This window comes from Notechis scutatus, chromosome 11 (assembly GCF_049901735.1).
Source record: "Notechis scutatus isolate UNSWTSFEM ecotype Mainland chromosome 11, rNotScu1.2, whole genome shotgun sequence".
Lineage (NCBI taxonomy): Eukaryota > Metazoa > Chordata > Lepidosauria > Squamata > Elapidae > Notechis > Notechis scutatus.
The window spans coordinates 14,664,723-14,687,998 of NC_142019.1; the positions used below are offsets into that span (position 1 = coordinate 14,664,723).

The window sequence follows — 23,276 nt, forward strand, 5'->3', positions numbered from 1 at the left end:
GGGGTGACTTGAGAACCTTCCAATATTTGAGGGACTATCACAAAGCAGAGGGGGGTCAACCTATTCTTCAAAGCCCCTGAAATCACCACACTATAGAAAAGATGTTGATATTCTAGAAAGAGTGCAGAGAAGAGAAACAAAGATGGAGGCTAAAACATGCGATGAATGGTTGCAGGAACTGGGCATGGCTAGTCTAGTGAAGAGAAAGACCAGGGGAGACACGATAGCTATTTTCCAAAGCACCCAAAGGCCAGACAAGGAATAATGGATGGAAACTGATCAAGGATAGATTCAACCTGGAAATAAGGAGGAATTTCATGACAGGGGGAATAATCAACCCATGGAACAGAAGTTGCCTTCAGAAGTTGTGGGAGCTTCATCACTGGAGGCTCTCAAGGAGAGACTGGACTGCCATTTGTCAGAAATGGTGTAGGGTCTTCTGCTTGGGTGGGCGTAGGGTTGGACTAGATGACCTACAAGGTCCCTTCCAACTCTGTTAATCTGTAAGTAAGTTATCAAAGAGAGATCCAACCTGGAACTAAGGATATTTTTCCTGACAGTGAGAACAATTCACCAGTGGAACGACTTGACTCCAGAAGTTGTGGGTTGCTCCATCACTGGAGGTTTTTAAGAAGAGATCTGAGAGCAATTTGCCTGGACTGATATAGGGTCTCCTTCTTGAGGAAGGGGTTTGTACCAGAAGAGTTCTTCAGTCCCTTCCAACTCTCTTGGTCTGTTACGATTGCTTGAAAGTGACTTTAACTTTTTCCCCCTTTTAATTGTTAAAGCAGTCCTATGGTTTTCTGGTCTTCCTTGCTGCTTTGGAACCTGGTATTGGCTTGTCTTTGCATATGTATTTCTGCACCGTCACTTCTCTTTGTTCGGGGGGGAAGGAAATGCCAAAAAAACCGGTCATTTTCACTCAAAACTTTCTTTCCAACTTGCTCGCTTTGTGTCTGTTGTGAAATTCAGAAAAAAACCTTAGCTGGGCTGAAACAGAAAGCTAAATACGAACTCTATGATTGCTCAATATGTCAGCTTGGCTCATAGCAGATGTTAAGACCAAGACTGAGTTCTCACGACACATTCAGCCACAAATATCCACTTCCGTTATTCTAATCCATTATTTCGTGTGACTTCAGAGGCAGCGTGGCCCCTCCCTGTAATATCATTCTGTTTTACCTGTGAGCCCTGCTGTACTGACTCACCTTCTCAGTAGGTGAACTCTTGGTTGGCTTATCCATGTTAATCGCTGAAAACTCTGAAAGTCGATTTAGACCTGCATTAATACATAACATGTACACAGCATCTAAAATTGGTTCTACATTGCCAAATTACAGGTGTGAACTACTGATCTAGAGCAGGGGCCTCCAGAGCTGGCTGGAGAATTCTGGGAGTTGAAGTCCTCGAGGTTTAAAGCTGCCAAGGTTGGAGACCCCTGATCTAGAGAGCTGATCTTTTCTATGGTGCCCAGAGTCACCATGAATGAATTAGACAGCCATGTACATTTTCTAAGTAAGTAAGTAAGTAAGTAAGTAAGTAAGTAAGTAAGTAAGTAAGTAAAACAAACTAAGTAAGTAAGTAAGTAAGTAAAACAAACTAAGTAAGTAAGTAAGTAAGTAAGTAAGTAAGTAAAACAAACTAAGTAAGTAAGTAAGTAAGTAAAACAAACAAACAAACAAACAAACTCAGGATTAGACCTGGGTAGGGCTTAGAACAGGGGTGTCCAACCTTGGCAACTTTAAGACTTGTGGACTTCAACTCCCAGAATTCCTCAGCCAGCTTTGCTGGCTGAGGAATTCTGGGAGTTGAGTCCACAATCTTAAAGTTGCAAGGTTGGACACCCCTGGCTTAAGCCTGTGGGGTGTAGTGCTTAAGGCATCGTGATAGAAACCAGGAGACGGTGAGTTCTAGTCCTGCCTTGGACACAAAATTAGCTGGGGGACAGCTAGTAAATTTATTTGAATAATTAAATTTACCTTTATGCCAAGTAGAATGAAATTCACCACTACAGGATTGCAAGGCTTTGGAGTACCTAAGCCTGTAGTAAGTGTGTAGTGGGAAAGCGAGTAGGTTTTACAAGAAGGCTGAATGTAACCATGTGCCTGTACCACATTCCTCCTCCTCCTCCTCCTCCTCCTTTCCTCCTGCTCCTCCTCTCCTGCACTTCTAGCTCCTCCTCCTCCTCCTCCTCCTCCTCCTCCTCCTCCTCCTCCTCCTCCTCCTCCTCCTCCCTTCTTTTGCTGCTTCTGGTATCTAGGCTAGGGAGATATAAAATTCTGGTTTTTGTTCTTCTGGTGGCGTCAACCATTGTTATCTGATGCTGTTCATTTCTTTTATTTTGCCTCTCCATCTTCTTCTGGGTCTTCCTCGGGTTCTTTGGCCTTTCCCTCTTTTTGTACATGCTTTGTATGGTACACAATCCCAAGAGGTTCCCTCCAGGTGAGGAAAACCCCTTTACTTGCCATTTTTGTATATAGCCTAAGTTTCTTTGGACGCTTGCAATAAAACCTCCGTGAAAATTACTCACCGCGGAAATGGAGATGTTTGAGGAAGGCTGCTGGAGTGGCCAGAAAAAAAAAGAGAGAGAGAGAGAGAGAGAGAGAGACAGTAAGAGAAAGAATTGGAATCGAACCACTCATCAACCACAACAATTCTACTTTTATTGGTTTATTTATCATTTCGTCTTATTCATGAGAATCAGCATCAAGGTCGTTTCTGATTTTAGGAGGTGTGTCATTGCAAATTTTGAGAACTCCTGCAGAAGCCAAGTAACGCCAGGTTTTGAAAAGGAATCCAAGCTGTTCCTATAACTGTGTGTGTGTGTGTGTGGGGGGTGTTCATGGGTGGTGGGATTGGAGTGGAGATGGGACATCAAAGCAATTACAGACCCATTTAACTGAACGCATTTTCTGGATAAATTAATAGCGGCTTTATTGTAGATATTGTTATAAATCACACGGAAGAACGAGTGTGGTGGGAAGATAAATCAACATTACAGCTTCTGCAAATGTAACATATTAGCCTATTAAAATTCTTGGGGAATTCAGGAAGCAGGTGGATGGACCTGGTAGCTGTCATTTATTTAAATGTTCAAAGCCATCTGACAGTTTCTCGCTAAGTCCCCTGAGTAAATCTGCTCACCTTTATGACTCTAGGTAGAAGGGAATAGTAAGTAGAGAGCGAGAATGAGCGAACTTTTCTTGTAATCGAAGGAAGTAACTAGCTATCTTGCTGCACGGTCGGTTCTGGGTCCAGCATTTCTTTAATTGGTTTATAAATGATCTAGAGCAGCAGTCGCCAACCAGTGGGCTGGGGACCACTGGTGGTCCATGAGAAAATTTGGGTGGTCTGCAGAGAAATATCACCCCCAAAAGCAATTAATCCAGGCTGCGTGGGAACACAAGCCTGCACTGCCCACTGCCCACAAGGCTTGCGTCTCTTGCATTGCGAACAACAAGAGGTAGTGAGGGGAAGGGGGAAAGTGGGGAAGGTGGAACTTGCCCCACGTGCCTGGCCTGGCCACCAGGCTGCTTCTTTCCACTTCTTTCTTCTTCTGCTTTTGGCTGCACGCAAGGAAAGCAGCAAAAGTCTTTCTTTTTCTCCCCCAAACTCCGCCAGAAATGAGTCTTTGGGACCCTGCAAAGCATCGTGTTCCAAGAGGCTGCGCTGTCAAAGACTCATTTCTGGTTGAGTTTGGGGTAGAGAAAGAAAGACTTCTGCTGCTTCTGCTGCTTTCCTTGCATGAAGCCAAAAGTCTCTCTCTGTCTCTCTCCCCCGAGAACAGAGCTGGAGACAGTACCCTGCGATCCCAAATAAAGAATGATTGATACGTAGGAAAACGGGGTGGGGAATTTTCCTGCAGACTTTTTGAGGGATTTTCCCAGGGTCTCTGGTCTGCGGGATTTAAAATTATGAGTTCGGTGGTCCCCGAGATCCAAAAGGTTGGCGACCCCTGATCTAGACCACAACGTAGCCCATCGAGAGCAAAGGATCTCCTACTCAGAATAAAGGATAGACCATCCAGAGAAAGGGATAGTCTATTTAGAGTGAGGGGTAGCCCATTCAGAGTACGGGATAGCTCATTTGGAGCAAAGAGTAGCTCATCTCAAGTAACCCATCTAGAACATGGAGTAGCTTATTTAGAACAAGGGGGGAGCATTGATATCACCATGATGTAGGGAGCTAGCTTGGAGCTCATTCATCTTCCTGCCCTTCCTGCTCTTTTATGATATCTTGTTCGTAATAGTAGCATTAACAATAGTAATACGAGAAGTGAGCTTGTCAGTTGGAAAGCTGGCAACCCAGGTTTGAGGCCCGAGTGTTGCCTGATGAGGTGAGCTCCCATTCCTGCCTCAGCTCCTGTACACCTAGCAGTTCGAAAGCATGCAAATGTGAGTAGAAAAATAGATACCACTTTGGTGGGAAGGTACCAATGTTCCATGCACCTTTGGTATATAGCCATGGTGGCCACATGATCTTGGAAATTATCTTCAGACAATGCTGGCCACGAAAGTGAGATGAACACCATTCCCAAGAATTGGACATGACTGGACAGGAAAACTTTTATCTTAACAGTAATAAGAACAACTTATTAAGTGAAGCACCAGCCTACAATATCCTATAATATCATACTTATTTGTAGCAACGTCTATGGAGATTCTCAGCCATCCAGGTCATGGCTGTCCCAAAGGTGCTTTTTTTCCAAGAGGCAACTGGACTTGGCTTTCCCTTGAAGACGTTTCACTTCTCATCCAAGAAGCTTCTTCAGTTCTGAACTTCAATATTTGCAGCAATGTCGTCTTCACCAGCTAGGAAGGCAAAAGCGGTGGTTGTTGTTTTGCTTCCAGTGAACCAAAGTCGGTCTTTTTTATTCTGTGATAAGAATAAACCTGGGAATGAAAGGAAAGCAGGCTGCTGACTTTTAACCACTGAAGTTGAAAGGGTGATTCTCAGATGAGTTGAAATTGGACGACCTCTTGCTTGAGAAGGGGGTTGGACCAGAACAGGGGTCACCAACCTTTTGGACCTCAGGGACCACTAAATTCATAATTTTAAATCCCAGGGACCACTAATATGATCTGCCTAATGACTAGCTGGGTGGGTGTGGCTAGGTGGTCACGTGACTGCATGGACGTGGCCAACTCGGTGTCACTCATGTCGAGGGGGGCGCCTCGCCAGCCTCTACTCACCCCTCCCTTCCCAGCCACTCCTGCCCACCTGGGCTCCTTAAGGCCCCAACAGGAAGCAGTTGTGGGAGCTAAGCAGTCACCACAAGAAAGAGTTGGCCAAACAGCTGGCTCAGTTCAAATTGGATCTGGCCGAGAAGGAGGCTCAACAGAGAGGCACCTCACTGAGGACTACGAGCATAGGCTTTCCAAGCAGAGAGAAGACATGTGGGAGTGCAAGGCCAGGGGGTGGCGTCTAGAGGCTCAGTGGGCTAAAATGGTCAGCCATTCCAGGCCGTGATGCAGTCCCACTGGAACGAGGCCTTCCAGCCTTCGCCCAAAGCCCCACACCAGGAGGCTGAAGCAGACCCCAAGTCAGAAATTTCTGCCCCCCTCCAACTTTCACTAAAAGACCCCAAAGGGGGAGACTCTCTGCAGCAACACAAACATTCATTGCACGTATCCGGCCCAGGGGCCATGAAGTTTGAGCGCCCCTGATTTTAGTGCAATATAAAAAATGCAAATAATTTTTCTGCGGACCATGACGATTTTCTCGTGGACCACCAGTTGGTGACCACTGGACTAGAAGACCTCCAAGGTATCTTCCAGTTCTCTTGTTCTCTGTTCCATGAGCACAAAAAGATCTTCCCAGGTTTGTGATTTCATCTCCTCTTGTTCTTGTTCTGTGGTGACGCAGTGGCCAGAATGCAGTACTGCAGGCTACTTCTGCTGCCTGCCGGCTGCCTGCAATTTGGCAGTTCGAATCTCACCAGGCTCAAGATCGGCTCAGCCTTCCATCCTTTGGAGGTGGGTAAAATGAAGAGCCAGATTGTTGGGGGCAAGAGGCTGATTCTGTAAACCGCTTAGAGAGGGCCGGAAAGCACCGTGAAGCAGTATAAAGTGCTGTTGCTGTCGCTCCTATTGCTATTTACTTGGGAGGATAGCAAATTATTTTAGCCGCTCTTTGGAATGGACTTGGCTCATTTTCACCAAACAAGCATCCCGTTTCTGAATGGAATAAAGCCAATAATTGTTCTGGTTTTACCCCCCAACCCTCAATGTCCGGAATTCTTTTTTTTTTTTTTTTAAAAAAGTTTTTAGTTCATTCCCTTTCCCCTTCTGACTTCCTGCGAGTAAAACAACGGCTTAACGTGGGCTGGCAGGATGTTGCTCAGAGAAAATATTTTACTCCTTTTGAAGAAGAAGAAAAAAAAAAAAAGGAGGAGGAAAGGTAAAACAGACCCTTCGAACAACAGCGGCCAGGACTGCGGGGGCTCAACGGACAGGTTCTTGTCAGCCGGGGCTGTTTAAGTCAATGCCCACGGCTCGGTTGTTTGTAAAACTGCTGAGATGGAAGCTTCACCCCCCCCATCTGTTTGTTGACACTGACAGAGGCCCCCCTGGGATTCCCCCCCCCCGCCCTCTCTTGCATTCTTAAGACCCCGCTCCCCTCCTTCTCCTGTCTCCATTTGTTGCTCTTCCCCACCCTGTCATTCTCCTGGTTGAGATGTTACTTCCTTGACAAGCTTTCCTTGCGGTGCCTGGCTTGTACGGTTGGCTTGGCTAAGGGCGGGAGTGGAGGAAGCATCCCTCCGCCTGTCCATCCATCCATCCACCCCTCCCTCCCTCTTCTCCAACAACCAACCTCTCAATTATTTCTCTCTCTCTCCCCCTCCCCACAATTAACATTCTCCTAACTTGACACGTCTTCCACCCCCTTCTCCCCCCCCCCAATTTTTTTTTGGCTCCGGCTATACTGTTTCCCCACCCTCTCTCCGCCCGCTTCCATCTCCCTATTAATTCCAGACATTAATATTTTCTTTCACGCAAGGACGGCCGCTCACCCGTGAAACAATTTGAACATTAGGTAGCTGTCAAGATGCCCGGGGATTACCCAGCATGCTTTGCAACCCTCCACCCTCCACCCCGTAAGTGACACCACTGAGGGCCGCTTTGGAGATGTTTATTTGGAGAGGGAGCTGACAGGCGTGAAGACTTGATCCCAGGGAACCTATCTCATTTAATTAAAATACTCTTTCATTATATTTCGCCTTTTCCCCCCCTCCTTGCCCAAAAAAAGAAAAGAAAAGGGAAAAGGCTCCTCGGGGTTGGGAGGGAGCCTTGCTTTGCAGGAAGGAAGCAGGGGAAGAGGTTATCCCGCCCAGCCGAAGCTGTGGTGTGGTCGATGCTGTTGTGTGTGTGTGTGTATGTGTGTGTGTGTGTGTGTTTTATTTCCCTATTCAGGAGGAGAAATATTGTGGGGATTAGTTTGGCCTGTAGTTTGAAGATGAGATTTGTGGCATGGATACTTCTCATTTCACTTAAGCAAACAAAAGAAAACCAAACAAAACAACGGGTACGTTGTGCATTGAGGCCACTTAATTTGACACGGACTTTTCTTGCTTGTGGCCTCTTTCAGGTGGTCCAACTCTTGTGGGAATTTCTGTGGCTTCTTTTAAAATGGCTGGCATCTTCTCTTTATTAATGGAATTCCTTTGTCAGTGCAAGCAACGGATGGAAACTAATCAAGGAGAGAAGCAACCTAGAACTAAGGAGAAATTTCCTAACCGTGAGAACAATTAATTGGTGGAAAGACTTTTGTCTTTAGAAGGTGCTTCATCACTGGAGGCCTTTAAGAAGAGACTGGGCAGTCACTTGTCTGGAATGGATTCGGGTCTCCTGCCTGAACAGGGGGCTGGACTAGAAGACCTCCAAGGTCCCTTCCCACTCTATTATTCTGTTATGCTGAGGCTCTGGGTATCCTCTCTCTGTCCCCTTTCTCCCTTTTTTCATACAATTTCTGTCTTCCATCATTTTTTGCTTAAGAAAGGGGAGAAGTGTTCAGAATATTGAACAGAAATTAAGGAAAAGTTACCAGTCAGCTCTGTCCCTCTTGTTTCTGACTGCCCCCCCCCCCAATTTTTCCGTTTGAAATGTTTGCCGCTAGGTATTTATCCAGTGGTTTTGCTGTTCTGCACTGTCCACAGAATCAGGCTGTATTTGTTGATTTATTGTCTAGTGTTGAATACAGGGGGCGTCTCATTTTGAAGAAGACTAACTAACTTACAAAAGTTATTGTCTTAGTTGATGAGGAGAGAGAGGGAGGGAGAGAGAGAGAGAGGTAGAGGGAGGGAGAGAAAGAGAGAGTGGATAGGAGGGGGAGAGAGGGAGGAAGGGAGAGAGAGAGAGAGGGTGGGAGAGAGAGGGAGGGAGGGAGGGAGAGAGAGAGATAAAGGAGAAATTTTCCCATTTCTGGAAAGTGCCTAAGTGCCATATTGCTGTTTATTGCTTCATAGATTTATTTTAAGTCAGTGGGTTATCTCTTCCTTTAGGTGGCCTTGATAGACTTTGGGCCTAATGTATCAGGTGAGGTTCTACAAGGAAACCTCAGAGCCAAAGGAAATCTGGACCCAAATAAGCATCAGCAATCTCCAGTTTGTTTATTTTTATTTTTTATTTTTTATTCCACCCTTGTTATTTTGATAAACCACTCAAGGTGACAGACGTATCTAATACTGCTGCCCCTTCTTATTTTCTCCACAACCAGAACCCCGTGAGGTGAGTTGGGCTGAGAGAAAAGGAGTGGCCCAATGTCACCCAACCTTCTTCCATGGCGAAGGCAGGATTAGAACTCATGTTCTCTTGATTTCTAGCCTGAGGCCTTAACCACGAGGCCAAACTGTACGAAAACCCTTGGAAAACTCTTTGAAAAGCTCATGGCTGTGTCTCTGAAGCCATCAGAATTTGAGCTCCACTGGGAGTCTTTATTTGCTGGCTAGAAAATATAATCTGTAAAGATAATTTTGATTGGCACTTAGAAGCTTGGATTGATAGGCTATCTAATGTAGGAGGTCTTTTACTATTGAAAGCCTTTTTCATTTTTCAGGTAGAAACATTGAGAAATACCTCCTCAGGGTGATTCCAGGGAGGAACTACTGCTACTACTGTGTTTCCCAGAAAATAAGACGCAACTGGAAAATAAACCCTAGCATGATTTTTCAGGATGCTCGTAATATAAGCCCTACCCCCAAAATAAGCCCCAGTTAAGTTTGTCAACCAGACACACACATTTAGTCCTGTATTTCCTTGAAAATAAGACCTAGCCAGAAAATAAGCCCTAGTGCATTTTCTGAAGCAAAAAATAATATAAGACCCGGTCTTATTTTTGGAGGAAACATGGCATTACTGCTATTACTATTATTTTGTTGTTGTTACGATGTTTCATCACACAGTCAACCAGATGTTCAGACGATTTGGCAATTATTGAGTGCTTTCCAGGAACCTAGGATGATGATATTCATGATTTTAATGTGTACGCTGCCCAATTCTCCACAACCCCACAACTACGTTAACACAGTCTTTATTTTGCTTTGCTATGAAGGTACAAGCGATCCATATGTGAAGTTTAAGCTGAATGGGAAAACCCTGTATAAAAGCAAAGTGGTCCATAAAAACCTGAATCCAGTTTGGGATGAAACCGTTGTGCTTCCTATACAATCTTTGGGGCAGAAGCTCTGGGTGAAGGTAAGCCGTCTGTCCAACCGTATCAAATGTCACAGTGTGTGATATTGTCCCTGCAAGCCAACTTGGTTGTGTGAACAAGAGGAGGGAGATTCCCATGAGGAGTCACCCATGCATTTTTAATTTTTGTTTGAGGAAGGGCTGTTACCTAAAAGAATCTTTCAAACGTAGGTAATTCTCTTGGGGGATGTTTACAGCCAGATGGCCCGCTTGAAGTGCAGCCTGTACAGCTCCCTTCACTTCCTTTAAGGATGTCTTCAGAACGTTGCAGGCTCCCTCCCTTCTGTCTTTCCAAAGCAAAACCCCTTCCATGCAGTTTCCCTCCCTCCATAAAACTGTGTTGAATTCCTTACCTGTATTTCCCATCGTTTCCTTATCCATGTTTTCCATAGGTGGAACCCCATATTGTCAGGTACAAGAAGTCAGGAACCAGGAGAGAGTTCAAAAGTGCTACAAACTTATTTCATGTTACCTTTACATGAGAATCTGAGCTGCTAATGGTCAAGGCAATTGGTACCAGATAGGAATCAGTGGATTTCAAAGGAGGCTGGACTCAGGCCTCTTATGGCGGCATAGAGATTCCAAACTGATGATGCATTTGATTCCCCCTTCACACTCAGCCTGGTCATCTCCTACACATACACATGTACCATGTCTTCTCTTGAGGACAAAATAAAGCAAGGGCAGAGCAGCCACTCATTCAGGGATGCAACAGTGTCCTATGAACGAATCAGCAGTTCCAGAAATAGACCACAGATGAAATAAACGCTGCATGCAGTGCTTGCAAATGTAATCCTTTGTTGTTGCTAATGCACTGTAGTCTTTCAGGAATACAGAATATACTACAGGTAATCCTCGACTTACGACCACTGGAGCCCCAAATTTCTGTTGCTAAGTTTGTTAATTTTAATCACTTTGTTAAGTGAATTTTTCCCCATTTGGCGATCTTTCTTGCCGCATTCGTTAAGTGAATCCCCTGAAGTTTTTAATTTGGTAACATGGTTGTGAAGTGAACCTGTCTTCCCTGTTGACTTTGCTTGTCAGAAGGTTGCAAAAGGGGATCAAAGGGGAACCCTGCAACCGTCATAAGTATGAATCAGCTGACAAGCACTTTGAATTTTGACCAGGGGATACTGCAATGGTCGTAACTCTGAAAAATGATCGTAAGTCACTTTTTTCCCGTGCCGTTGTAACTTTGAATAGTCACTAAATGAACTGTTGTGAGTTGAGGATTACCTGGGGGGGGGGGAATGTCCAGGATTGATTGACATCCAGATACACCGGCAAAAGCTCTTTCTTAAACCCCATCCACGCTTTGCTTTGCCCTGTCCTTGGTGGGACACTCCTCTATAGAGTAGGGTGACCTTGTCATATTGAAACCCAAAACCTTGAGAAACAGATGCTCCATAACCTTGAGATGGCCTCATCAACATCTGGTATAAACAAATCCTCCTTATCCTTGGTGGTTTTTGGCAAAGCCAGATGGAAGCATTCCAAATCTAAGATAAGCTAGACTTGTCCTTGGTAAATTCCAGTAGGATGAAACATGGGAAACAGATGTCAGTGAAGATGGCTAAGAGGCTATATCGAAGGTCTTCACACTTGGCAAGTTTAAGACTTGTGGATTTTAACTCCTAGAATTCTTGAGCTAACATACCTGGGGGAGAAATTCTGGGAGTCGAAGTCCACAAGTCTTAAAGCTGTCAAGTTTGAAGGCCCTTGGGCTATATCACATCTTCAGTGAAGACCTAAATGAGTGGGTGGTGGCTTTGAAGGAGACCATCTGCCATTATCTCTTTGGGGTTCCCAGATTGGCTAATGGGCTTACAATCTTTCCTTCCTTGCTGTGTAGTATTCTTACATTCTTGAGTACTCGTGTTCTTTTCTTGTGGTGTCTTGGACTTATTTATGGATTTATACTGCCTTCAATACTCCTATTGATGTGATCCTTGCTTCTGAATCCAAAAGAATCCTGCTAAACTGGAGACAAAACACTGCTCCTGAGACCGAGAACTTATTCCTTTTTGGATTACGTTAATAGATGGTTCTGTTTCATTGGCACAACATTGAACTGAAAAAGACCAACGTGAAATTATTTTCAGACAATCAGATCTCTATTATTCTTTCCACTCCCTCTTCTCCCGTTCCATGTGTATGATCAGACTTGGCTTCTACCTACTTGTGGGTTCAGCTGTTGTAATGCTTCACAAAGTGGAGGTTGGCAGCCTCTTGGCTTCCCACACATCCATTGAGTGTCAGGGAAATATCTCATCTTTTCAATACCAGTGTACTATCTACTTGAAAACCTCTACTCTGTTTCAAAGAAATTTTTTTTTCTAACTCTAAATCAGGTGGAGACATTCAGAAAAATTTCTGGTGAGTGGTGTCGTGGCCTAGAGGTGGAGCTTTCGCCTCACAATTAGGAGGTTGTGCGTTCAATCCTAGGTAGAGGCAGATATTTCTCTCTCTGGGCACAATGAAAATATATCTGCTGAAAAAGAACTCTGCATTGGTGACAGGAAGGGCATCCGGCCAGTAAACACTCAGGTCCATTCATTTGCACAGCCTCCACCCTGCAAGGGATTATGAGGTTGTTAAATGGATGATGATTCAGAAGACTTTCTGGGCCTAACTCTGTTTTAGTGTGTTTGGAACTGCCTGTCTGAAGGAGGCAAACATGGGAAACCTTTGGGAACTTTGGGACTTTTAAGTATCTCTTGTCCCAAAACATGGACCTGCTTAGTTTCCCGAACTACAGTTGTAAAAATAAATAATTAGTAGCTTGTGGTGGCTTACTGGTAACTTGTACAAACCCCTCTTGGTTTGCAACAGATAAAAGGTGGCACTTGGAAAGGGGGAGGAAGTAACACCTTGCCTTGTGAAAATATGTTGCGTATTTTTGAGAACAGGTCAATAAGTGATAGCAACACAACAGCAACAACAAGAAACAGGCCATGATTGCAGAGACTGAGAACTTATTCTTGTTTGTTATATTCATAGTTGGTTCAGTTTCATTGGCAGACACTGAAATAATAAGACGAACCTGAAATTATTTCCAGATAATCACATCTGTGTTTTTCCGTTCCATATGCATCAGGTTTATGACAGAGACTTGACTTCTTCCGATTTTATGGGCTCAGCTGTCCTAATGCTTCACAAACTGGAACTGAACAGGTAATCTAACATTTATGTTTACCTTTCCAAATGCAGTTCTCCATTTCAGAGCACTTAAAGTGCTTGGTACTGTTGCATTCTATACGGCTCGATGAATATTTGAGTCTTTTTCAGTGTTTTGCTCTTACATTAAATATAAGCCTTTTTGTCCCAAAGGTGCTGGACTTTCTGGTTTTTCTTTGAAGACTTTTTGCTTCTCATCTAAGAAGCTTCTTCAGGATGAGAAGTGAAACGTCTTCAAAGAAAAGCCAGAAAGTCCAGTTGCCTTTTGAAAAAAGCACCTTTGGGACAACCAAGGCCTGGATGACTGAGAATCTCCATAGACATAAGCCTTTTTGTTTCTACATTTCTGAACACTGCTAAAGCAGTTTTACTTCTAAATGTAGGACAAGAAACTATGGTTGGAAACTGATCAAGGAGAGAAGCAACCTGGAATTAAGGAGAAACTTCCTAACAGTGAGGACAATTAACCGGTGGAGGTTTTTAAGAAGAGACTCTGGACAGTCACTTGTCTGAGTTTGCATAGGTTCTCCTGCTTGAGCAGGGGGCTGGACTAGAAGACCTCCAAGGTCCCTTCCAACTGTTCTATTCTAAATGTGCTCAGTTCAGTATCGTGTTTACCCTAGGACCCTTCAAACAGTAGCTGGCAACAGAGGAAGAAGGTGATAGATTAGATTAATTGCAAGAAAATGGCAAAAAAAAAGCCCATTCGATATGCTGGATTCGCTTAACAATCATGTGACCTGCTTAAGGACTCGTGGTAACTCACTGTACAACTGTTGTAAAACCAGTCATAAAAGCGAGTCCTGTCATGTGGTGCCTCAACTTATGGCTGCAAGGATCAGGGTTGAAATTCAAGTCTCCATTTTGGTTGTAAGTTGAGGTCTATCTGTACGATGGAGACCTCTCCGGAAGGAATTCTTCTCAGAGAGTTTTTCCATCAGTGCTACTTCTCTTGCAACTAAATGGTAAAAACTGTTGAAGAATTTTTCCTTTTCATTGGAGAAAGAATAATCTTCTATCCATTTTTCTGCCTTCCCCCCACTCCAAATTTTTTTGGGGAAAAAAACCCCAAAGGTGCTTTGTCAAAAGGCAGCTAGACAATTTATTCATGGGTACATTTATCTCCAATAAACATTTGGATACATAGATTAAAGGAACTATCTCAAAAATGCTTTTGTCAAAAGGCAAGTAGACTTTCTAGGGTGTTTTTTTTTCCTTGAAAACTTCCTACTTCTCTTCCAAGAAGCTTCTTCAGTTTGAACTGGAGGTTTGTTGGATGAGAAGCAAAATGTCTTCAAGGAAAAACAACAACAACGAAGTAAGTCCAATTACCTTTTGACAAAGCCCCTTTGGGGAAACCATGGCCTGGATGACTGAGAATCTCTTTTTACCGGTCCACAGTAGAAAGCGTCCTCACATATTGCATGATGGTGTGTTATGCTAGCTTGACAGCCGCAGATAGAAAGACTCTACAGAGGGTGGTAAGCACAGCACGAAACATCGTGGGCTGTTCCCCGATACCACCGGATGACCTCACTAGGTCTCGCTGCCTTAGAAGAGTGAGAAGAATCCTCAGGGATGACTCACATCCCGGTCAGCTCTTTTTCACTCTTCTACCATTGGACAGGAGGTAGAGAAGTAGAGCCAGCCACACCAACAGGCTGAAGAACAGTTTCTACCTGTGGGCTGTCAGACTCCTGAATGGAAAATAACTTCATGTCAACATGGTATGACAGACTTGCAGGGCTGGCGCGTTGTGCAACAAGGTCACGTGATGTAATAAGATTGGGACTGGGTGAGGGACTTCTGTCCTCACTGTGAGTTGTGTTGGGTGTGTGTGCACGAAGGGAGGCTCAGCCAATCTCCTTGTACACATGTTGTGCTCTGACAACAAAGGTAATGATAATAATCTCCATCGACGCCTGTAAAGACTCCTTGTGCTCGACTGGAGTTGTTAGCTGTGAGTAATTTCCATTTCTATCTTCCAGGACTATTGAAAAAATCCTAAATCTGGAAGACCCAAATAGCTTAGAGGATGATATGGGTGTGATCGTGCTGAATTTAAGGCTTGTTGTGAAGTCATGCGATATTAAAAGAAATGTAAGTAAAGACTATCAGAGCCATGCTGGCTTTCCTGGTAGGAAGGAAGAGATGGACACGGGGCCGGCATCTGGGGTTGTGTGTTGTGGTTGCCAGCCAAATTCATACTATGGTCATACCTCGGTACTCATCGTTACGACGAGTACCAAAAACAATGAGCACCAAACAAATTTTTCCCATAAAGTATTTGGAAATATTTACTTGGCAGCTCTCCAAGCTAGATGAGGTCTGTGCTCCTAATTACACCAATCTTAAAAGACTGTATGCCAGGCCTTTGGCTCGTTGTGAATGCAAGAAATTCACCTTCATTTAATAAAAAGGGATTTTGCCAGAACAAAGAGTCTGCTTAGTGCTTTCTGGGGAAGTCGAGATCAGAACAGTACCAAGGTACCGTTGTACATCTGTTGGGATCCAGTAAGGAAAAGCCACTGCTTGTCACTGCCTTCCTAGTGGCTTCATGAACACATCTGCATAGTTTTCTTGGCAACAGCATGAAGACATTTACATTTTCTTCCACGGCCTAATTTTAACTTCCCTGCATATCCTAAAGAGATATAAATACTGTATATGAGATTTGCTGGAGCTCTTTCATCCAAATACCAACTAAATACGATGCTGCTTAGCTTCTCATGCCAGATAAAATCCATCAGGCGCTTGCTTCATCCTGCTCTGGGACAGAGTTGATATCACTGAACTGAAAGTGCGAACGAATAACACAATTGGAAGGTTTTCTGATTCAAAGAACGGGCTGTGGATGTAAGGCCAGGAAGCATTCAGCCCTCGCATAGAGCTAGCCTAAGTATCTCTCTCTGAGGCCAGAAACTGCAGGTGTTCGATGTTTGCAATATTTTGTAAGCCGTCGTCTTTTTTTCCCAAGCTCTGAGAAAACCCATTATAGTTGGATTCAGACTATTGGGAACAGAATATCGCTCATGTGGGTTGCTCCGATGCAGGATATGGGGAGCCATTTTTAATATTTACCTACTACTATAACGTTCCAAGCTCCCCGAGTAGCAGTTTCGAAGGTTCTTACATTCCAAAACAGTGTGGAAACAGATGCTGGAGAGAGGCAGTAAAAAGGATTGGTGGGAATTGCCGATTCTTCAGTGACACATCTGCACTGAATTGTAGTCCTATCATTTATGGAGGAGGTGGTTCAGTCAGGTGATTCCAATGATTGCAGCCAGTGGAAAGAGGTCAGCGATCATCATAACATCCCGTATTTATAACCAATTCAAAAGCTCGGACAAATGAGCAGGGATTTTTAAAATCTAGCTCTCACAAGACAGCCAGGTTAGATGTCGCCACTGAAAATTACTCACCTTCAATCACTCCTTCCCATGATTCATAAAAGGTTTTGGAGCAGGACATGGATAGCAACCACCCCTTTGTATGCTGGTCTAGTCAAATAAAGGTATACAACCTGTGAGGTAAAAGATTTTCTGCTATCCCTCACCAGAATAGACTCCTCCAACTTGGAGAGCCATCGAAATGAGGTAGAAGTGTGAGGAAAACTTTCCTGACAAATGTCTTATGTTTGAGAGTTGAAGGTCTCCCTTGAGATAGGATTCTACTGTCAAAGTGAAGAATTTAACTTTGTGGAACTCCAATGTCATATTTATTGGCTCGCACTATGGGACAGCTGGCGAGCGGTCTTGGTCTTTTCTGTTGGATACAATCATATTCCCTTTTCAGTTCTCCACTTCCACAGAGATAAAAAATTCTCAATTCTCCTTCAATCTCTACTTGTACAGTTGATTCCAAATGGATAGAAGAGAATATTTATAAGTCAGGGTTGAACTGTGGGGTCCTTGGTGCTCTCTGAGCTTGGTGGTTTTCTTGCAGATGCTTCATTACTGATGGTGGTGCACTGATGATGTTATCTAGCTGGGTAATGAAACATCTGCAAGAAAATTTACCATAGTTGTTCTCCTTTTCCTTTCTCCTCCATAATCTTTCTCCTCTACTCTCCACACACCCCATTCCCTTCTAGCACTGATGAAGTTAGCTAGTTGGGTAATGAAATGCCTACAAGAAAACCACCAAGCAGAGAGAGCACCAAGGATCCCATAGTCATTCTCCTCCTCCTCCTCCTCCTCCTCCTCCTCCTCCTCCTCCTCCTCCTCCTCCTCCTCCTCCTCCTCCTCCTCCTCCTCCTCCTCCTCCTCCTCTTTTCTGCAGCTCAACTTTGTTCTAATACTGATGATGTTACCTAGTTGGGTAATGAAACATGTGCAAGAAAACAACCAAACTCAGAGAATTACTTAAGACCCCACTATTTCAAAATCTTTGCCCCTTCTCGGTACTGTTTCCCATTTATATTCTCAAAATACAGGCAGCAGTGGAATATTATTTGAAGTGGGATTTGACCCTCAGAGAATAAACTGGATTTTTAGCTCCTGTGATTACTAACTATCCCCACCCTTCTCTCTCTCTCGTTTTTGTTTTGTGGATCCTCTCTTGGATGTCCCATGTTGCACCTCTGGGGGGAAATGATGCACACAGCGATGGCCAAACCGAAGGAGATGCTCTGTACCAAAGGTAACACATTCTTCGTCCCCCCATAGTTGTGTTATTGTGGGAGGTTTTTTTTCCCCTTCCTTTTCTTCAGCTGGAAAAAGCCAGCCAGCTGCTTGTAGTAATGAAAAACAGAGATGGGTACGTTGAATGCAGATGAAGGTCCATTTTGCTGAGCGTCTTTTTTCCAGAAGCTTCTTTTAGCATCAAAACATTGTCAGCACTACTAAGCGAGGAGCGGCTGTCAGCTCTTCCATAGCAAGAATACTGTGTCTTTGTGAAGTTGTTCTAAATTGGAAGCAGGCACACACCGAAATCTGTCAGTGAGTCTGGCAGATTCGGGGGCCGGGAAAACATATGTTGCGATGTCAGACTTATATTTCTGTCTTTTTTTTAGGATTACAGTCTATCAATAATATATATCACAGTTAATGCGCCAGGACAGAACCTACAAGGAGATTCCTGGAATTTAAAACTACTGGAATTGAGGGGGTTTGGGTGGTTTTTTTTTAAGGTTGTCTCCCACTTTCTGTTCTTCTTTAGCTTCTCTTTGAAGCTACTGTGGGCAAAGGGGATGCCCCTGGGAAGGTTTGCCAGGTGAAAAGGAATCGTCCCCTTCAAAAGCTGCCCTCAAAGTGACATGTTTAATGTTGCAGCAGGAGAAAATGTGCGCTTCCTTGTATTTAAGAGAGTTTAATAAGTAATTATGCAGTTAATTAAATCAATCTTAGGTTTTTTTATTTTTAGTACGACTCAAAAATTGTTTTGCTTTGATTCACATGATCCATCCTTCCTTCCCTTCCTTCCTTCCTTCCTTCCTTCCTTCCTTCCTTCCTTCCTTCCTTCCTTCCTTCCTTCCTCCTTCCTTCCTCCTCCCTCTTTCTTTCCTTCCTTCCTTCCTTCCTTTTCCTCCTTCCCTCCTCCCTCTTTCTTTCTCTCTCTCTCCTTCCTTCCTTCCTTCTCTATTCCTTCTCCCTCCCTCCCTCTTTCTTTCTCCTTCCTTCCTTCTCCCTCTTTCCCTCCCTCCCCCTTTCTCTCTTTCTCTCTCTCTCTCCTTCCTTCCTTCCTTCCTTCCTTCCTTCCTTCCTTCCTTCCTTCTTTCTCTATTCCTTCTCCCTCCCTCTTTCTTTCTCCTTCCTTCCTTCCTTTTCCCTCCTTCCCTCCCTCTTTCTTTCTCTCTCTCCTTCCTTCCTTCCTTCTCTATTCCTTCTCCCTTCCTCCCTCTTTCTTTCTCCTTCCTTCCTTCTCCCTCTTTCCCTCCCTCCCCCTTTCTCTCTTTCTCTCTCTCCTTCCTTCCTTCCTTCCTTCCTTCCTTCCTTCCTTCCTTCCTTCCTTCCTTCCTTCCTTCCTTCCTTCCTTCCTTCCTTCCTTCCTTCCTTCCAATTCTGGGAGGCTCACTATGAACAGTTCATATATAAAATTATCTTGTATTATTCCCATGTCTTTCTCTTTAAAAAACAGTTTCTATATTAACTGCAAAATGCTTGATACCTACAAGCCTTGCTGTACCCATTTTACAGTTTAACCCACTAAACTTCCTCCAAATGAGAAAAATAAATTCAGCTTTAGGCCATATTTATTTCTGCTCCAACAAGACAATGGTTGCCCGCATGCCATTCTTATCAAAATATTCGATACATCAATACATTGATCCTCATTTTCATTCTAGGTAACCTGTTCTGTGATTTTAGAGGGTATTTGTAACTCAGGATTGAACTGTAGAATCCTTGGTGCTTGCTGAGCTTGGTGGTTTTCTTGCAGACGTTTCATGACCCAACTAGGTAACCTCATCAGTGCCCTTCATTCCCTAGTTTGTTAATGAAACATCTGCAAGAAAAACCCCCAGGCTCAGAAAGCATCGAAAGCCTCACTGTTTGATTTTGGAGTTTTTCTTTTGCATGGATATTCACATATGACTTGGGTTTGGCACTTTTGTTTTGTTATTTTAAATGAGAATATATCTTTAAAGTCATATATTTAAAGTCGTTGACTGTGTTCTCAAGGTTTGGGAAGTCCTTTTAGCATTGCCACAAAGAAGAGGGAGTCAAACTATTCTCCAAAGCACCTGAAGGCAGGACAAAAAAACAACAGCTGGAAACTAATCAAGGAGAGAAGCAACCTAGAACTAAGGAGAAATTTCCTGACAGTTAGAACAGTTAATCAGCGGAACTGCTTGTCTCCAGAAATTGTAAATGCTCCAACACTGGAAGTTTTAAAGAAGAGATTGGACAACCATTTGTCTGAAATGCTATAGGGTTCCCTGCCTAAGCAGTGGGTTGGACCAGAAGACCTCCAAGGTCCCTTCCAGCTCTATTATTCTATTCTATTCTATTCTATTCTATTCTATTCTATTCTATTCTATTCTATTCTATTCTATTCTATTCTATTCTATTCTATTTTATTCTATTCTATTCCATTCCATTCCATTCCATTCCATTCCTTCATTATTCTATTCTATTCTATTCTATTCTATTCTATTCTATTCTATTCTATTCTATTCTATTCTATTCTATTCTATTCCATTCCATTCCTTCATTATTCTATTCTATTCTATTCTATTCTATTCTATTCTATTCTATTCCATTCCATTCCATTCCATTCCATTCCATCATTATTCTATTCTATTCTATTCTATTCTATTCTATTCTATTCTATTCTATTCTATTCTATTCTATTCTATTCTATTCCATTCCATTCCTTCATTATTCTATTCTATTCTATTCTATTCTATTCTATTCTATTCTATTCTATTCTATTCTATTCTATTCTATTCTATTCTATTCTATTCTATTCTATTCCATTCCATTCCATTCCATTCCATTCCATTCCATTCCTTCATTATTCTATTCTATTCTATTCTATTCTATTCTATTCTATTCTATTCTATTCTATTCTATTCTACTCTACTCTACTCTACTCTACTCTACTCTACTCTACTCTTACAAAACAGAAAAGAAGAATTAGGGAAGGAGAAAATAAATATATCCCGGCTTTTGTCGTTGTGTGTTGATGCCACTAGAGGGCAGTCAGGTCTCAGTACATGGTAGCCATGATATATCATTGGATATATCTAGAAAGATTTTTTAAGCATCCACTTCGGCGCCCCATCCCAGTGCCAGTAAAGAATTTCCCAGCAAGCCTACACAGTACTTGGGCTACTCTTGACAAAGCAGTATTTCCTCCTTTATTGATTCTGCTGCCACAGTAAAAGGCCGGCGTTGTACATCAATAACTATTCTTTAGTTAGGAAACACCGAGCTGGGGAAACATTGCTGGCACTTGCTCTCTTCCTTCCTTCCTCCCATTTTTTTTTTCTCTTCGTTTTTTTTTTTCTTCTTCTTTTTTGTAATGGATCATAAAGTCAACAAAGGAAAAATAAAAGAGAGCTGGGAGAATGTTTTGGAGAGTAGTTGAGAGGCGATGGAAGAAGCAATGAACTGAGCAATTATTCCTTCATTTGGCATCGTCTTTCACAGGCTAGACTATAAAGTCCATCAGCCTCAGCCAATCTGCGGTATTTCCCTCACTGGTTTGAGGTTTAGGTATTGGCTCTACGTTCAGGCACCGCAAAACTTTTTTTACTCCTGCGTATGTAGCATTTTTAAAAACCTCTCAGGCAATCATATTTTCTAGCATCGTGGTTATAATTCACATTAGTTATTTTAAGTAACTGAATTATGTCATTTTGAAAACATAGATTGCTTTTAGATAAAAAGTGATACGTGAATATCAACACCAATATTAATCAAAGCTCTGTAAGTCATAAAATAAAAAAAAAAGACTTTTCACTCTCCTTGGATTGTCTAGCCAGGAGACCTTCGATCTTGTCCCCATGAAGATTGTTTGTTAGGACACCTCTGTTGATTAACAAACAAATTAACAGAGTTGGAAGGGACCTTGTAGGTCATCTAGTCTGACTGCCCCCCCCAAGCAGGAGACCCTACACCATTTCTGACAGGTGGCGGTCCAGTCTCTTCTTGAAGGCCTCCAGTGATGACACTTCCACAACTTCTGAAGGCAACTTCTGTTCATCAAGATTTCCTTCTCCATTTTAATTCTTTTAAAAAGATTTTCTCAATACAACTTTAACTTTCAATGTGTTTTAATTAGCTTGATAGTTTTTAAAGCAAATGTTTTCAAAATGATATAACAGAATAACAGAGTTGGAAGGGACCTTGGAGGTCTTCTAGTCCAACCCCCTGCTTAGGCAGGAAACCTTATACCATTTCAGGCAAATGGTTATCCAATCTCTTTTCTTAAAAACTTCAAGTGTTGGAGCATTGACAACTTCTGGAGGCAAGTTTTTCCACTGCTTAATTGTTCTCACCGTCAGAAAATTTCTCCTTAGTTCTAGGTTTCTTCTCTCCTTGGTTAGTTTCTCTCCATTGCCTTCAGATGCTTTGGAGAATAGCTTGACCCCCTCTTCTTTGTGGCCCCTTAGATTTTGGAACACTGCTGCCATTGATATTGATATTGATTTTAATATATAATTATATTTATTTAAATTTAATAGATTGATATTGAAACACTTCTTTGGAATTAAACAGATACAAAATTCATAATGTTATAAGCAGTTCTGTTTACCCAGAATGTGGATTCATCTGCTGCTTACTTTAAAAATTATTGGGTTATCCTAAGACTTTTCTTCGGTAAAATGGGTAACAATTATACAGAAATAAATATTTTAAAAATGTTAAACATGGAAAAAGGGATGTTCAATCTGCAAAGGTTCAGCCTCTGTCTCTAGACTCATTCCTTTATCCCCCCAAAATAGCCTTATGTTTTGTGTGACCTCACAGAAAATGGAAATTGTTCTATGCCTGAAGTTTATAATTTTGCCTGGAAGTGTGTCTACCCTTTTAGAGAATCATAATTGTAAACCCTTAGTATGGGATTGTCTTGAGAGATTTAAGAGAATACCAAAACTGATAACTTTCCTTCCCATGACAATTTTTTATCTATGCATGCTCTGGATATCCTCCCAAACCATGAAATATATGCAGGGGGGGAAAAAAGGGAATTCCCTATTCTAGCAGCCAAAGTTTTTCTTATTGAATCTATTAACGCTCAGGAAATGTTTGGTGTTTTTTTTGTTATTGTTCATCTGTTAAGCAATCCATAATTATCTTTTGGATCATTAATTTATTTTGCACTGCCTCTTTCTCAAATCAAGTGACTCTGGCAGCCTACCCCCATTGATAGGACTTAGCTTCTCTTATCATTGCATAAGTGACGATAATGGGTAAACATTTAATTAATTTTCAGTTTTTCGCCATCCCCATGTGAGTTTTAGCTGTATTTTGACTGTGGGGTGAGACGGTAATAACTGGAATAAGCCCTTTATGAAATCCGTGGAATGATGGAAGGGAAGGAAGTAGAAACAGATTTGCTCCTTTCTGAGCCAGTGGTTTCCTTGGGAGATTTTGCATACAAGAGGCAGTTGCGAACAGCCTCATTAGAGCCTCTAATCTCACGTTTGCTTTGTGTAAAGTGCTGGAAACCTTTGCAGGATGGGGCGTGCTTTGCACACTCAGTGGGCACCAAGCGGCCGAAGGCTTTTTTGCTCTAGGGATGTGAACTCCCGGCCTTTCCCCCTTCCTGGGCCACGTGTGCAGAAGCCAAACCAAATTGATTGCCACCTTGGTGTCCAAACAATTGGATAAATTGGCCAGAGAAACGAATAAGGAGTTGAAGCAAGGCCAAAGAAGAAAGCCCATTTTCCCCCTGGTGTTGCATCCCGTCCCACCTCACTGGCTTTCTTATTTTTATTTGTCCATCTCCAGAATTCCGCTT

The 23,276-nt window shown here is 42.8% G+C and overlaps 1 protein-coding gene and 1 long non-coding RNA gene across 2 annotated transcripts in view; one reads left to right on the top strand and one right to left on the bottom strand.

Annotated features, from left to right (window-relative positions):
- The window catches only part of MCTP2 (multiple C2 and transmembrane domain containing 2), a 150,465-nt gene that overhangs the window by 39,726 nt on the left and 87,463 nt on the right, over positions 1-23,276 (top strand). The window contains exons 5-8 of the mRNA XM_087972852.1: positions 9,550-9,692; positions 12,787-12,863; positions 14,855-14,966; positions 17,472-17,507. Coding sequence (XP_087828978.1) covers positions 9,550-9,692; positions 12,787-12,863; positions 14,855-14,966; positions 17,472-17,507 — 368 coding nt within the window. The remainder of the gene's footprint in view (positions 1-9,549; positions 9,693-12,786; positions 12,864-14,854; positions 14,967-17,471; positions 17,508-23,276) is intronic.
- Positions 3,375-10,229, bottom strand: LOC148129710 (uncharacterized). Its single transcript, XR_015750809.1, has 3 exons — positions 10,043-10,229; positions 5,709-5,851; positions 3,375-4,892 (listed from the first exon to the last, which is right to left on the bottom strand). It is a non-coding gene; the product is annotated as an uncharacterized LOC148129710 (long non-coding RNA).